Consider the following 18002-nt stretch of genomic DNA (forward strand, 5'->3'; position numbering starts at 1 on the left):
CTACCGTAACTTTGTTTCAGGGATGTCATTTATATCTATGATGAGTTAATAATAATAATTAGTATCCAATTAGACCAATAACAATTTTGTAATAAAAACTAATATAATATATTTATTTATTTAACAGTTTATTGTACACAATAAAAACACTAAAGTAACAATACAAATATAACTGACACAACAGGCACTACTTATTTCTAACCAGAAATTTCTTCCAGTAGGCCTACGGAAGGAGATTCATAAAAAGTAAGGCAGACACAACGTGCACAATAATTAAATTGAAATATTTACAATAGATACGACTTTATATATTAGGGAAAGCAATGTCGCTTTCTTAAGTTAAATTCATATGACTGCATTTTTAACAAGTTTTTATTTCTAATCAACAACATATTCACCTTCTTTATCAATAACCTTTATATAGCCATCTAGTATACAAATTTTTAATGCTGGAACAGAAAAATAAGTGTTTTTCTGTAAAATATGTCGACAGAAACCACATTACTTTCAAGTCCCCCTAATAAGTAGATTCCTGAGGATCATAAGCATTAATTGTGCAATATATATAATCTAGCTAGGTACTCGCAAACAGTGTGTGGGTCATGAAAGGTTCTCTATTTGCGACCACAAGCCTGTAGACACGGCATGTGTAGGCCCACCAATAAGTGGACTGCTGACATGATTAAGATAAGAATAATTCGCTGAATGCGTCTAGCTAAGACTGATCATCATGGGGATTTTTAGGAAATACCAATGGCTTACAGTGAAAGACGACAATAACTCCAATAATAAACCATGAGTGGGAAATTTTAAGTAGATCAGACCACCAGAGATGACCAATATACTTGAAAATGTGCCACAATTAAAAATATATTATTAATAAAACTATGGTCTATTTGGAAATCTTAGAGAAAGCCCTATGTCCAACAGTAGACAACTACAGCTAAAATGATGATGATGATGATGACATTATAATTAGCACAAACATGCTGCATAGAATATTGTGCTAAATAATTTTGGACAGCACTGTACTTTTATGGGTGAGGTATGTCATCGGTGAAAATGTGTAATGAATTAATTGATACTTTCTATAAATCAGTGGTTGACTCATGGGTGGTTTCAATTATATTTAAATTGCTTTATACACTGTTACCTATTTTCAAGAAAAAGGTTAAGAACCAATTACTAGACCTATAATTATCTATCTTTTAGTTCATTTCTTTTTCTTCTTGCTTCTTTCTGAGGCAAGTGCGATCAAACCAATACTGATCGAAGTCAGTTAGATGTTTTTATTTATTATTGTATTATATTTATAATATGTATTAAACCATTTTTATTATTACTTATAATATAATATATTACTTATATATGTTATATACATATGTATGTATGTTTAAGTATGTATGTCTATGAGTGTTTATTTATATTTATGTTCATTTGTTTGTGAATATGTATTTTTTTGTACATGTGAACTACCCTTTATAAGTACTTTTATCTTTTCCTTACTATGGTTGTCTGTAAGAGATTGCCTTGTGTGATAAGACCGCCCAATGTACTTTTCTGTATATTATTGTATCTGTATATTATGTGTCTTATCATGTACAATAAAGAATATTAAATAAAAGTTTAAGTCAAAAGACTTAATTGTAGTTAAAATAACGATCGAAAATAGGTCTCTAAAATTTTAATAGATTGTTGTATAGCTCATTATCTGTCCATTAATATATGGTATCACCAAAAATCAATGGTTTTAGAAACAATGAATACAGTACCCGGCAATAAATATTGCATATCAACCTTTGGAAAGAGACAATCAGCTAATGTCGCCGAGGCCAAAATTAGCTGATTAGACAATAATATAAGTAATAATAAGAGACCTTTCCAAAGGTCGATTGTGCAATATTTATCACTCTGTACTGTAACAAAATGATAACATAGCATATTAAAATAGATTATTGCTTACTCTATGTACATATACACATTGTATTGAAATGTGCTGTTACATTCGAATAGAAAAAAATAATAATTGATACATATTTCAGAGTGATCACTTTAAACGCGGGTGATTGTATGAAGCTTAAACTTTTTGCAGACAAATAAGCTATACAATCACCATGCTAAAAGCTTTTACATCTATTTTTAATCACTCCGAATAGATGTTGCAGGAATAAACCTGAATTCACAAAACATGTGTGATAATAAATATCAGAATAGATTGTCTGTGGAGGTCTATTGAAAATAGACATTTTACTGATGCAATTCTCCACCTGTGAGGCAATTTTCTATTATTAGACCAACAAATCTTTTGCTTTTTACACCTACTAACTCTTGTAAACACTTTTTTATGCCTATTGAATTGCTATGATCACATAACAAGTATTATTATTATACTTTTCCTTTACTTTTATTCAATTTGGAATGAGTTAAACACTCAAATTTCTAAATATATCTGTATCTTTCAATGAGCTATAAATTTGAATTTAGTAATGGACAATACACTGATAAAAGGCTAGCAGACTGATAACTAAATATTGTTAAAATTATAAGGGTGCCATCACACTATAGATAACACCTATCAAATATTAGAGTGACCGGAAAGTAATGTCGCTTTCTTAAGTTAAATTCAAATGACTGCATTTTTCTAATTTTCTAATCAACAATATATTTACCTTCGTTATCAACAACCTTTTGCCATCTAATATACAAAATCAATGCCGGAACTGTAACTCATAATCAATCAGTTTTTCTGTAAAACATGTCGACAGAAATGACATTACTTTCCGGTTCTCATAATAGATAAAATTTGGAATATTTTCAGAAAATTAAATTACTTAAATAAGTCTAAAGCCTACTATTGTACCTAATAAGTTTCGTAATGATCTCCAAGACCACAAATTAGAATTTAGTTTAGTACAAGTAACTTTTAATAGTAATACATAATGTTAGGTTGCTAATACATAAACAAGACAAATGCATTTGTCATATTGACTGCTATGTTACTTATATTAGGTAGTAAAGGGGTGTGAAGCCACATCACCTGTATTCGGGTAACTACAAAAGTTTCCATCTCTGATCAACTAGGCTACTACAAAGTGTTTCGAACATCTTTAAATGTCGAATCATGTAGAGTGACCTGATGGAGATTTCAATTCGAACACATGTGGCAACTCAACCATTTTTCTAGTGATGTTCACAATACTCCAGGTCGGACTGGCAAGATTTCAGCGAGGTGTAGAGCTGCCATTCTTAATGCTAGGAGCATTACTAACTTAAACAATAGTCCGTACATTATACCAAATTAATTACATTTAAAAATATCATGTGTCCGACATCTTATGATTACTTATTTCTACATTAATAATTTAAATGCAACAAAAATTGATATGTGCCCATAATTATGCAAGTGGTCCAAGTCAAAAATTTAAAGAAGCTATATAAAAACTTTAAAATGGCATGTGGCCTTCTTTGATGCATTTTTGTACTGCATAATGAAATAATTGACAGTAAAATTTTAATAATAACGACAATTTAATCCTGGTTTATCAAACCCAGTGATTTCCAAAGTGGTCTATATTGACCCCTAGGGGTCTATGAAAACCTGCAAGGGGTTTAAGACAGTGAAAAAAATTTTGGGGGTCCATGAATTGAAAATGGGGGTCCACTAAAGTGGATCTCGACACATACACTAATAGTACCTATTTACTTACATCATACTATCTTATAATGTCAAAACATTTATATTATTTATAAAAGTACCTATGAAGTAAAAAAAATTATATATGTTTATAAAATTGTGTAAGTTGTAGGATGTTGGTAGATTGGTTTAGTTGGTTTAGTAGATACAAAATTTTAAATTGAGTAGTTTTAATTTAAATTCAATTAATAAATGTATAAATTAACATGTCTTTTTATTTTAAGTTTTTAACACTAAACTTCACCACAGTTAGAAATTTACAGAAAATCAATATCAGGTAAGTAGGGGGTCTACCCAACAAGGAAAAACATGGCAATGTGTCTACGACACAAAAAAGTTTGGGGAACTCTGATCTAACTATATAATTCAGTTTGGCGCTTTGGAATTAATAAAATTACTGGTGGTAAATACTCTATATATTTTAACACTATGTCAACAGACAGCGGTCCAGGTAAGTTAATAATAACATACTTATATTCAGCTTACCCCACAGATATCCAGTCTTATCAATGAATAATTAACTTCAACCTTAATAAGCAAAGTTAATTAGAATAGTGTTTATTGTAACACATTTTGATACACAACACTGTAAAGTCTATTTTTAATGGTGAATGTCATCGTTCTTTCAGCACATAGATGCCCACTGCAAGACCTCGAAAGATATTTATGGGAAGATATACCATAATTGCCATGCACAAAGGTTAGAGACCGCAGCATGGTATATTAGTATACAAAAGATGTTTTTGCCTATCCATTATAACTAGTGAACAAGAACTTTCAACAGTTGCAAACCTATATAATGCATGAAGTATGAATTATATAAGATTGTATCCTGGTAATCAAACTTGTAATCTACAATCCCATTTCTAAGTCCTTACCACTGGGTTACCACTGCTTTGAAGCATAAATAATTAATGGTATTGCTTTTTTAACTTGAGAAAAGGCCACATTATTGAGCAAGTAAAAAAACATGGTCTTTTAAGATTAATGCAAAAAGACAGCTCCTTTTTTGTTGACAAAAGGAAATTGTTATATTTATCAATTAGAACTTTGTATGGATAGAAATTTTTTTAAGAAAGATTTATGAATTCTGTGGTCACTCTTGAGTCAAGGGGTGATCAAGGAAAAAGATATTTAATTGTGTATATATACATTTCTCAGTGATGATATTAACCAACAAACTGAATTGTGGAGAATTTCCAGTTTTATTATATACAATGTTATGTATATTTTAAAAAATATATAATACACATTTAAGTTTAAATGGTTATTGAAAGAAGTTTCTTACTAATTTTTAATGAGTTTTAAGATTTTTTAGAAAACAAATTTTTGTTATTCATATGATTAAATACGTTTTTAGTAAATGAACTTCAACATTATAATTAATTATAGAAGTAATCGTAAGTTTTTGCATAAAGTTAAAGATATTTGTGCCATTGCAGTATTAACCGAGAGAAAATGTACAACGGAAACTAGCCGACAGACACAAGACCGAAACGACATGTTCATTTTTGTAAATAAATATATTTGTAATAAAATTGTAAGATAAGATAATTAATATATGATAAAATGTTTAAGTATTGTAAACTATATAAAGATTTCGCGATATGTGTCGCAAAAAATCACTTCTTTATTTTTGAGTCGACCAAATGTCTTTCGGTGTAAAGTGTCGATCTTATGTCCGGACACAAATTGAGATAATACTTGTTACGAAACTGTAATTTGACACCTGCAAATTTCTACACACGTCTTATTTATTTTTTAAATTTCGAAACATTATTGTGTACAATTAATAAAATAGAACACTACAATGGTTGTATCACCACATTAAGTTGTTGGATTATTGATAAAGATGGCTTCAAAGTACTCACAGAGGTTCCAATATGGACGTCAACCATGATTTGAAAGCGTCAGGGTTTTCAATAATCATTTCGTTGACACTGTATTATAGTTATGCACAATTATCCATCAAATACAATTGTAGTACAATAAATATAACAATTCGCAATAAATACTGTCTCAACTCTTATACGTAATGATACACTTCGCTTCTTTTTTCTAGACTATTTTTTTGCTACGTGAAACGCGATGTGAATTGTCAAGACAGATATGCTGTCTATGAATAATGTTGCCATGCGTATTAACCTAGTTAGGTAAAAACACATAGCTAAAAAATAAACCATATGAAAATAATTTAACATTTAATAATATTTATATAGACAAAAAAACGAAGTTTGTTTGTCATGTTATTTATAAAAAATATTTTGAAATTTTAAAAACAGAGAAATCTTAAATAATAATTTATACTATATTCGCCGGACAGAGTTAAAACCATAAAATACACAAATTATAACTAAATAACAACTATGAAAGACATAAAATTACAAACATTTATTGAAAAATATAACTGATGGTGCATATTCTTAAACAAAAATAACTTTTCACTGTAAATATTAATTCAAAAGAAAATTTCACAGATAGTGTTTCAAACAATATTTTTTTTGAGAAACGTATTTCTTAGAGCAATTGTTAAGAGAAATCAATATATATAACATATACAAAACTTGATTATATAAAACAATTTCACTGTATGCAATCCTATAGAACTAAAATTACTGAAGCAAAGTGTTCAAAAATAATGTTTTATTGGGATACACAAACAGATTGTAGAGGTCGTTGAACCAAAACAACTGCTGAAATTTTTATAATTTATGAGACACATGTAGAGACAAATTTTTAGATAGTAATACTTCCGCTAGTTAAAATGATCAGGTGAATTTTGGAACTGCGTGGTGGTGGAAGAACTGTTTAATATACTTACATATATTACTTATATCTATTATATTCTTTAGTGATAAAATATAAAAAGCAGTGAACCTTCACACCGTATATTTTATCTTCATGTGCGTCACAAACTTTAAATTAGCTTAACTGTACCTAGTAATAAAATAAATAAATAGTTTATAACCTTTCAAATCAAAATGATGAATAATTAACGGGTCTGATGTTTCTATGAATAAATAATTACATTGTAAACAACAACTTCAATAATGATAATGAGGTTCATTAAATAAAATATTGATGTAATTATGTGTTTTGTTTAGTTTCATTTAATTAGTAATTAAAATTTACCTCACAATTTATTAGTAATTTTACATTCTGTTAATTATGGTATTCAATTATATATTTAAAAAGTCGAGAACCATAGACAAAATAGAGGTCCCCTGTTCTAAATATACTGTTGTTTGGAGTAAACTCCATAATTGTTTCATACGAAACGTAATTATGTAATGCTTGTTTTTTTTTTATCAGACTCACTGCTGCCCATGCATTTGCAGATTCTGCGTACTCTTTTAAAGTAGCGAAGCACGAAAGCTACCAGGGGAGCATCGGCTCGAGTTTTTGGGATTACATATAACGGATTAGGAGGCCGCCGAGCTGGTGAACACTCTGTGGTGTGACTAAGCACAAGGGGAGACGCGAGAGAACCTCGACACCCAAGTCACTTGTCGATAATACCCGTTTAGCTTAGTGTATGGAAGGCAGAGGTATGAGCGTGACGCCGAATCCGGGAGCCATTATATCAACAAGCGCTCATTCCATTGGATTCCGTACAACACTGACAACCGTACCTACATATGGAAAAATAAGCGTCGATTTTTAAAAAAAAAAAAAAGAATTTGTGTATTACAGAATTTATGGTGGCTGAAAATAAATATCATTAAATCTTTATTTCAATATTACATATAGTAATTTTAATATTATACTAATAGTATTTTATGTGAAAATTTAAAGGTTTACTCATTATTTCTCTAGTGTTTTAAATGAACTGACAGATTTCGTAATTTTAATAAGCACAGATAATAAAGAGAACTTTGGACAACAAAACCTTCTGTAATATAACGTTAATATCGGCAGTCCGTAACAATTACTATCAAACGATCGACCTTTCCGTCTTTTATGACTTAAAAAATTACTAATTAAAATTTTTTTAATATTTTACGCGGCAAAAAGTCGAACAAAACAGCATACATTAAAAAAAAAGAAAAAAAATTGAATTTGACATAAACGCTGACTGAACTTGAGTTCTGAATTTAAAAACTATTTTTATAAAGAAAAATAGAACGATATTTACATGTTTTTGGATTGTTTATTGGAATCTTTAATTTTAATTTAATTTTTAAGTTATCTGTGGCGTCCTCTGCGTACCATAATACCACACTGCGATCGCCAACCGGCCTACCAAAGGTTTTATTATGGTATATCCCTTAGATATCTTTGAAGCAAGACTACGCCTTGAAATGGACGTCTGTAGGCAGAAGCAACGACTACATGATATATACCGTCGTTGTGGCCGAAATTTTCGACAACCATCGATATGGTCACAGTCGCGGGGAAGTAGTTTACACTTGTCGTAGGTTGCACGAACGATTGCGCCCGCGCATTTCCACTTGAGTCGAGCAATTCTCAAACCTACGTCGGTGATCTTGTTTCTTCGGCGTCTTCTCCTAACTTCTTATTCAATCTCGCAACGAAGCCAATCATAGCCCTTTCCAATACTCTCTTTATGATCATCAGCACTCCTATAAGTTCCATCATTAACGATCACGTCCCCTATCCCTAAGTCATCACCGGCATCACAAAGTGATCAAAATCTTCGTCAGTCAAAAGTTGACGTATTTTGAATTAGATGTTTCAGAGATATCCGAACGCTGCCAATTAGAGTTATATTAGCAAACCTAATTTGCTGTAAATAAACTTATGGTAAAATTTATACAAAAATCTATGTAAGAAAAGGACCAATATTTAGCCACTTCCGCACATGCAGTGGTAGTCGTGCAGCAAAGTGCACCGCCCGCCAGCCCGCTGATAAATGCGTATGCGCAAACAATGCGAATTACACAACTGCCACCGTTAAATTACTTAACATGTGTTTCACCCCTCCACGGGGCATCTTCAGGAGTTATGTTACACAGATTAGTGCCAAACACAGAGTCTGACACTCTGAGTCAAGCGGTGCTCTTTGTTGCACGACTACAACTGCATGTGCGGACGTGGCTAAATATTGGTCCTTCTCTTACTTAGGATGGACTTCCGCGAGGTAACGCCTGATTCCATTATAAATCAATGGTTTCGGAAATAATATATACCCTTCGTATTGCTATATATTAAAATTAATTATTGTATTTTCTGTTCTTGCAGATTGTACTGTTGTCACCTCTCGTTCCCTCAGTATTGTGTTATGCACGTTATATATTCGGGTATATATTTATTTGAATTAAAAATTTATTTCTCTTTATCTTTAGTATTCAAGGGACAGGGTCGGCCCGTGTCGGCCCACAATAAACACCTGCACTGCTATAGTTCCTCTCCCTTGATCTCCAGTTTCCAGGGGTTCAATATCGATGAAGCTGTACAAGGCCTGACCCGGCTAGTAACATAACGTACGTCAAATACAATATACGCGCTTCTACTTCGGACTTGTCATTACTTCAAAGATCTAACCTAGTAAGAATCCCACAAATACATAAATTGATTAAAACCATAAACAATTTTTTCTACATTTACATAATGAATTACAATTATTTACGCATTAATCTATTCATTCATTTCCTGATTAAAAAAAAAACGTTATGTATTACAATTATTTCTCACGGCAATCATTTGTTAATAATGTTTTATTTGTATGTTTTTCTTGAATTCTAATATTCTCATTGTTATATATATTTCGTGAGATACATTTTTTGTTAAATTTCACTTTAATCTGTTAATTATGAATTAGTTATTTTGCTATAAAATTTCTAGACGGTATCACATATTTTACACTTTTTTTTCTATGTTCCACAGACAGGGTAAGCGCCTTTGTTATAACAATAACATTTAAAACTTCTGATTTTTTTTCCAATTTACTGCATGTAACAGTGTTTATCGAGTCTCTTAAACTATTTACTAACATAAATCTTAGGTTCTTAAATTACTCATGTCTTGTTGACAATTACATTTCGTGCGACCACTTCCTCATCCCTACTCCATATTGGCAGTAAGAAAAGGACCAATATTTAGCCACTTCCGCACATGCAGTGGTAGTCGTGAACATAAACTCTGTGTTTGGCACTAATCGGTGTAACATAACTCCTGAAGATGTCCCGTGGAGGGGTGAAACACGTGTTGAGTGATTTGGCGGTGGCAGTTGTGTGATTCGCATTGTTTGCCGCATACGCATTTATCAGCGGGCTGGCGGGCGGTGCACTTTGTTGTACGACTACCACTGCTTGTGCGGAAGTGGCTAAATAATGCCTTCTGCAAGGTAATGCCTGATTCCATTAAATATTCATATTGGCATTCTCAGGTGGTGCGCCAGTGTCTGTGCCGTATTCACGTCGATGAATCTTACGATCGCATCTTGAGTCTCGTCCGTGTATACACGCACGTGTGTGACGTGATATTGCTACCACCGCTGGACACTGCCATACAGCCCGAGGGTGTCTGTTGTTAGAACAGGGCTTCTTAAACTTTTGTCATTCACGACCCCATTTATGATTGTGAGTTTCTTGACGACCCCATATAAATATAAAAGGAAAATAAATTAATATATTTTGATGATTTATTTATTTGGTAATAATATACATATACATTTGAAAATCATAGTTGTCGAATTCGTTTTGTAACATACTAAAATCTAAAATTTAAAAAATGCACAAAAAATTATAAAATCGTATTTATATTAGTTTAAAACTTTCAACAAATGCGCGTGTCTAGACGCTGCAAGTCAACTGTATTCCGCCAACTCTAGTGATGTTATAAAGTGGAATACAAAAATTTAATATTTGACTTTAAAATCTCTCGGCCCCCGCATTTCGCTACGCGACCCATTTGGGGTCGCGACCCATAGTTTAAGAAGCCCTGTGTTAGAACAACGATGACCACCTCGCTCTTTAGCTGTGCCTTGTGGATGTGTTCTTGAACCTCCCCCTGTACCTTAGCCTTGGTTTATGAGAACTTATTTATCTTGGGTGTGATTCAGGTACAGACTGTTTCTATGTTTTGGGATATTCTCCCCGTTGTAAGGACGCCACACCCAGTGAGTTCTTCTGGAAGCACAATAGCTTATTCTTCCGTTGAAAATAAATTTAAACGATCGTACCTCAGTGGGTAAAGGTTATTGCGGTAAATGAAAAGTCTAATTATTTCAACACACGGGCGGCTCTAGCTCGTGTAGCGCCCGGGTGCAATGAAACCCTGGCGCCCCCTACGCCTGACCACCCCCCACCCCCCGCAGCTATAACTATTAACTTTGCCGTCGTAGCAAGAAATATTCTTCATAGTCTAACAAGCTGTTTTATAAGTAGGTATAGCTTACAGTACGGTATTTGTTACGGTCTTTCTTCTTATGACGGCAGAATAACACTACTTGTTTTTATGCCTGTAGCACATCTTTGTTGCAAAACTTAGCGGCGAACCGCGATAGATTCCAAGACGATGCTCTTAGCTATGGCGCCGCGGCGCTCTCTGGGACGGCAGCGCCCGTGTGCATTGCACACCCTGCACTATAGGTTAAGCAGCCCCTGATTATTTTACATAGTTTTTAAAAAGGAAGTTTCCGAATGATGAAACTTGAGACTCATGTTGAGGAGCGCCTCACATCAAGTCTCCATCGAGCACGATGCACTGAACATTCATCACCGCCTATCCTGCGTTCAAGCGAGGGCGGTCTGGAGAGACCCATGTCGCGAGTAGCCCTCCCTTAACTTATCTTAAACTACACCTCATTCACTACACTACACACCTACACGGGTGTAGTCTCTTCGTGCATCTTCGATGTAACTGTGATATGATCACCCAGCGTAAATTTATAGTCCCCGGGCCTCCTGTCAGCTAGCAGCACAACTTCAAACACATTAAATGTTGAGACGCGATTCATATTGAGCCTAATTTAGAACTCTATTGTTGAGGAAGGATTCCTCATGAGAACCTTTCAGTCTTAACCACAGCTGGTTGCACAAGCCATGTGCCCGTACCAGTGGTGTACCAAGGACTTTTGCCGCCCGGGGCGATCTCCAGTTTGCCGCCCCTTCTATTATAAGTCAATCAAATGGTGGTTTTTTATAAATTAATACACATAAATAAATTATTAAGTTATTTAATCAATATTAATTAATACACAGAGTAAATTTTTTTAGACATATGTGTATGCACTCGTAAACATATTTATATAATATCTACTCTTCTTTCTAGCTTTCATACTAGAAAAATCGTGTATAATGCTCTCAAAATTAAAATTATTTGTAATTTCTTGTTCTATTGGCAATATTGCAAGAGTTTTTGGTCTTAATTGACTCATTGTAGAACGAAGATAATTTTTTATCAACTTCAATTTTGAGAAGCTTCTTTCGCAACAACCGACACTGATTGAAATTGTTAAAAAAAATTCTTAACAAAATTACAATGTTGGGAACAGAATTTTAATTTATTATTCAAGAAAGAAAATAAATATGAAATGAATATGTTGCTTTTTACAACTATAAGTAAATTTAAAAAATGCCGCCCCAAGGTAAGTGCCGCCCGGTGCGGACCGCACCCACCGCCCCCCCCTAGGTACGCCACTGGCCCGTACACTGCCAGTTCTAAATATTGCTTTTTAATTTTGATAAAATGGGTCCACATGTTAACATATAACATACTTTACCTCTTGTTTAGTTCACGTACTATTATCTATATAGTGATCTGTTATCTATAACAAGGGTAAAAACAATTATTAAACTAACAGCTGTAGTAAATAAACAAAAGAAATATAACAATGCCTGTAGTTTTTTTTTTCTGAAAAACATATTACGGCCATGGAAAATATCAAGGTTTAGCTGCCTATGCCAATTGTTATAGATGGAAGTAATTCTCGCCATGGGAGAATTACGTCCGAGATTATTTTTTTTTAATAGACAACAGCAAAAAGCAGATCGTTATACTTTATCTGGCCTTAAATATATAATTAAAAAATATTACATTTGAATTTGGAATCCATAACAGTTAAAACACAAGACGAAACATGAACTATCGCGGTTCGCCCTTAGTTTTGCAAGAGACATGTGCTACAGGCATAAAAACAATGAGTGTTATTCTGCCGTCATAAGAAGAAAGGCCGTAACTAATTCCATACTGTAAGCTATAACCTACTTATAAAATAGCTTGTTGGAATATGAAAAAACTTTCTTATTACGACTGCAAAATTAATAGTTATAGCCGTGAGAGGAGGGGGGATAGGCCTAGGGGTGCCATGTTTTCACTGTACGAGCGCTACACGAACTAGAGCCGCCCCTGGTTATCTTTTATCTTAACTTTTGTATCATAATCGCCTGGCCTGGTAGGGGGATTGGCGATCGCAGTGTCTTATTATGTTACCACGTATATCGCTGCCTATTTGGAAACTTATTTGTGATAATGCAATGCTTATATAATTAATGCACAAAGTTTTATATAAAATTGTAGCCCGGGAATCAAGCCCGCGACCTACGATCACAATTCTCTGTCCTCTAACGCTGGGATACAACTGCTTGTGAAACATGCAAAGAAATACAAAAAAACTGGCAACCCTAGATATCAATTTTGTCATTGAAATTGTTAAACAGTAGTCCGTATAATTATATGGAAAACACGATAAAATAAAATGTATTTTTTTTGGTGATGAAACTGACATAACATGGCAAAATAAAATGATAAAAATCATTCAAAATAGTATATACGAAGTGTACTGTAACCTTGAATAAAATTATATAACCCGAAACAATGGAAGTACGTAATCAAATGTAACTTTTAAGAAAGCAAAGTTGTTACAAATGATTATTTTAGAATTGATAAATATTATGAAAGAATAACTCGTTTTTAATCTCTTTATTATATAAGATCATTTATCTATAATCGTCTATTTAAAATTAAGTTTATGTTATTTCATATCTGTTATCAACTGACTGGGTCATATGTATATCAGAAAAACACCATTTCCCAGTACAGTAAATACTTTTATTCAACCTTTAATACTCTTATAGACCAACTAGCATAGTTTCCACTAGACAACCTATCACTTCGATGGTTATCGAACGAGTGACCGAGCTCCCGGCTCAATAATCAAAACGCCGTTTCAACCCCACCACTCTAAATCCTTTTACCAGAAGCTGTCACAAAAGAGTGACGGGGTCGAGTAGTGTTGCCATTTAAGAAAAATAAAACTGCCTTCCTTAAAATTATTACATGATTTATTTTAAATTTCTTTATTATATAAGATTATTTATTTATAAATTTGAAACAACATAATCTCAATTTTAAATAGACGATCCATTTAACATTAATTTTACGTCATTTCAAATTTGTTAGCGACTCACAGAGTCATATAAAACCTCTTAATATTTTAATTTTTTTTTTATACATTTTATTTTTGACAGTTTGTGGCGCGTTGCAGTTTTGGTTATTTGTATGTTCTGTTAGTCTATTATTACGTAATATATTACTGTTAACTAATTTTGTAAAATTATAATTGAATTACCGACATTACTTATATTTAATTAACCCTTAAATGCATGACATTTATTTATACTTTAGAAAAAATATATCTTGCAGATAAGTACACTTATATATACATATATATATATATATATATATATATATATTTACAAGGACATAAATTTATCGGTTAATCCGTTTATATAGTCCACACACTCTCCAACAACTGGGAACTATAAAGCAAGTAACTAAACGGGATTTGTAATATTTTTTGATGATTAAGCTATTTTTTTAATTAGAACAATTCATTTATATATACCAAAGGAGTCGTGCTTCAGTTCTATGGAACACTTACAAAAATTGATTATTTTCATAATGTATACGAGTGGTCATTTTAAATATGTGCTTCACTTCGTAGGGCCCACACTCCACAGGTGGGCAATTTGATTATTATAGGTGTCAATTCGAAAGTTGACTACACTCGATTTTTTTAACCCTTTCGCTTCAATATAAAAATTATATTTATTATATAGGGAGGCATAAGAATTTTAGAAAGGCAAAAGTGGGTAATGGTATAAAAAAGGTAAAACAGCTTTAAATGATCCTAATAGTGAATGTAATAAAAATTAAGATGGGTGTAAAACGAGTCTTGAGTGAATAAACTCCCATTTCGGGGGCCATTGTTTGTCACTACTCCAGTGAAGAAGTAAAAAGTTCAGTGTATTCCTAATGTCGTATTCAAGACCGTCTATACCAGAGTTTCCCAAACTTTTTTGTGTCGTAGACCCCTTGCCATGTTTTTCCGTGTTGGGTGGATCCCCCACTTACCTGATATTGATTTTCTGTAAATTTCTAACTGTAGTGAAGTTTAGTGTTAAAAATTTAAAGTAAAAACACATGTTAATTTATACATTTATTAATTGAATTTAAATTAATAATTCTCAAAATAAAATATTGTATCTATTATGTAAAATATACGTAACATTAAATAAACATAAAATAAACTATAAATAAAATAACATAAGCAATAATTTTTTTTACTTCATTTGTACTTTTATAAATAATGTAACTGTTTTGATATTATAAGATAGAATGATGTAAGTAAATAGGTACTATCAGTGTATGTGTTGAGATCCACTATCGTGGACCCCCATTTTCATTTCATGGACCCCCAAATTTTTTTCCACTGACGTAGACCCCTTGCAGGTTGTCATAGACCCCATGGGTTGATATAGACCACATTGGGAATCACTGCTCTACACGAAGGTGTGACAAACATTTCATGCTGCATCTGTATTTCATTATTCTTTTCATATACAGGATGATTGATTATAAATATAAATGCTTTTAATGCGTGAATCTATAGGTCAAATGTCAACAAAATGCTTCTATGCTTTTACACCTATTATCAAACATCATGTATAAAGAGATAATTATAAAATATCACAGGAAAATAACATCTAGCAGTTAATTCTACAGTGACAAACTGATAGTAAATAAAATTTAATTTTTATATATAGTAATTCGAATTTTGAAAAATCTTTTTGTTACTATATTATCATTACTTTAATTATTATTTCTGAAATCATTGATTTTTCGAAATAGTATACCATATATTAAGAATGCAAATGATCTATACATTATCCCATTAAATCTTTTAAACCCATAACCAATCATCCTGTATATAATATCCCAGGGGCGTCTCTAGCTCGTGTAGCGCCCGTGGTCAATGAAACCCTGGCGCCCTCTAGGCCTGACCCCCGCGTCTATAACTATTAACGTTGCCGTCGTAACATAAAGTTTTATCATATTCCAACAAACTCTTTTATAAGCAGGTATAGCTTACAGTATGGTATTAGTTACGGCCTTTCTTCTTATGACGGCAGAATAACACTCATTGTTTTTATGCCTGTAGCATATCTCTGTTGCGAAACTAAGTGGCGAACTGATAGATTCCAAGATTATGCTCTCAGCTGTTTACTTTTTTTTTGTTGTTTGCTCTTACCTCAATTTAGATAAATAAGTTGAAAAAAATATATATTTAAAGCCTATTCCAACAGGCGACAAACTACGGACCCCATGATGACGATGAAATAAAACAAATCGACAGTAAAACGCGGCAATTTCTAATACTATATAAATGCAGTGACAATATTTATTTCACATTATCCTCGGCATCGTTCAAAAACCTTTCCGAAATTTTATACACTTTCGTTTTTAATTTAAATAGTCTTAATAATTCAATGACAGTTCAATTTGGAACTTTATATATTTACGTTAAGACATAATGTCAGTTTGCAAAAAAAAGTAATCTGATTATTTTTTAATGACGTTAGTTCAAAACCGGTAAAACCAGTCAAAGATATTTCGCATGTTATTTTAGAAAATCTTCTAAAGTAACCAATGTAGTAGTCCGTCGGTGTATCAATGAAAGTATCTTTATATACATATTAAACAGATTGACTTAAAGACTGTTCTGATATTCTGGCATTACGTGATAGACCAGAGTTCCCCAAACTTTTTTGTGTCGTAGACCCCCTGCCATGTTTTTCCGTGTTGGGTAGACCCCCTACTTACCTGATATTGATTTCCTGTAAATTTCTAACTGTAGTGAAGTTTAGTATTAAAAACCTAAAGTAAAAACACATGTTAATTTATACATTTATTAATTGAATTTAAAATAAAACTACTCAAATTAAAATTTTGTATCTGTTACGTAAAATATACGTAACATTAAATAAACATAAAATAAACTATAAATAAGATAACATAAGCAATAAGTCAATATTTTTAGTGAGAAGGATGAACCTGATGCTTTAATAATAAATTATCAACATTTGGCGTCAATTTTGTAAGGGTTAATCTTAAATCTCCTCGGCTAATGATGTCCAGTCTGTGGACCCCCATTTTCATTTCATGGACGCCCCAAATTTTTTTTCGTTGACGTAGACCCCTTGCAGGTTGTCATAGATCCCTAGGGGTCGATATAGACCACTTTGGGAATCACTGTGTTAGACAAACAATTAAATATATGCAATCAATATACAATGAGATCAATAGTTAAAAAATACGTAATACATATTTCTTTAGAAATTATCTTACATGTTTATAACGACCGTTTGTCATGTCTTATATAGTTATAACAAAAGAAAACTAATTTAATTTAAAAAATATGTGTAATATATATAAAATAATAGTAAAAAAGAAGCTATTTCAGAGGACGCCAGCGCGGCGCCACGACACCCTACAATAAATTTTAGTGCGCACTAAAACTATTGTTAATTTAGATAAGAAATTCAAAACGTCTTATATGATCAATTATGAAAAAATTGCAAATGTTATAGCAACCCAAATATTCCATAAAAATAATTTTATATAAAAAAATGTCATTGCTTTTGTCACCATCTTTAATATACTTATAAACATTCTTCTGTTTTTATTTAAGATAATATAACCTATAATATAACCTTATTCTATGATTAAATTAATAATTTATAAATATGAATATTATATTATTTTATTTGTAAGGTCAAGGAATATTAAGCGCCCGCCATTAATTTTTAATTTAGTATTTCATTCTTTACATCAAAAACGTTGCCGACCTCTTTCGACGAAAAGTCTTCCAATAGTACGTACATTCGGACATAATCAACGAGAGATCATTGGGATCGTACGATAATTCTAGAACTGAGCGCAAAAAGCGCTCTACTGCGCAGCGCGTTTCCTTTATGTTTAGACGCACTAGTACAAGTCGAGGACAGGTTTCGCTCGATGCCCGTGGCGCGATACTAACAATTGCGTGAATGGAGCGTGCGGT

The 18002-nt window shown here is 32.4% G+C and overlaps 1 protein-coding gene across 1 annotated transcript in view; it reads right to left on the reverse strand.

Annotated features, from left to right (window-relative positions):
* The window catches only part of swm (Zinc finger protein swm), a 32860-nt gene extending 27099 nt beyond the window's left edge, over positions 1–5761 (reverse strand). Inside the window, exon 1 of the mRNA XM_068765741.1 lies at positions 5566–5761. Coding sequence (XP_068621842.1) covers positions 5566–5624 — 59 coding nt within the window. The 5' untranslated portion in view covers positions 5625–5761. The remainder of the gene's footprint in view (positions 1–5565) is intronic.
* Between the last annotated feature and the right edge of the window lie 12241 nt (positions 5762–18002).

Source organism: Battus philenor, unplaced genomic scaffold, assembly GCF_028537555.1.
Source record: "Battus philenor isolate CCGP_79_NKW_IND1 unplaced genomic scaffold, ilBatPhil1.0.hap1 SCAF_20, whole genome shotgun sequence".
Classification (NCBI taxonomy): Eukaryota; Metazoa; Arthropoda; class Insecta; order Lepidoptera; family Papilionidae; genus Battus; species Battus philenor.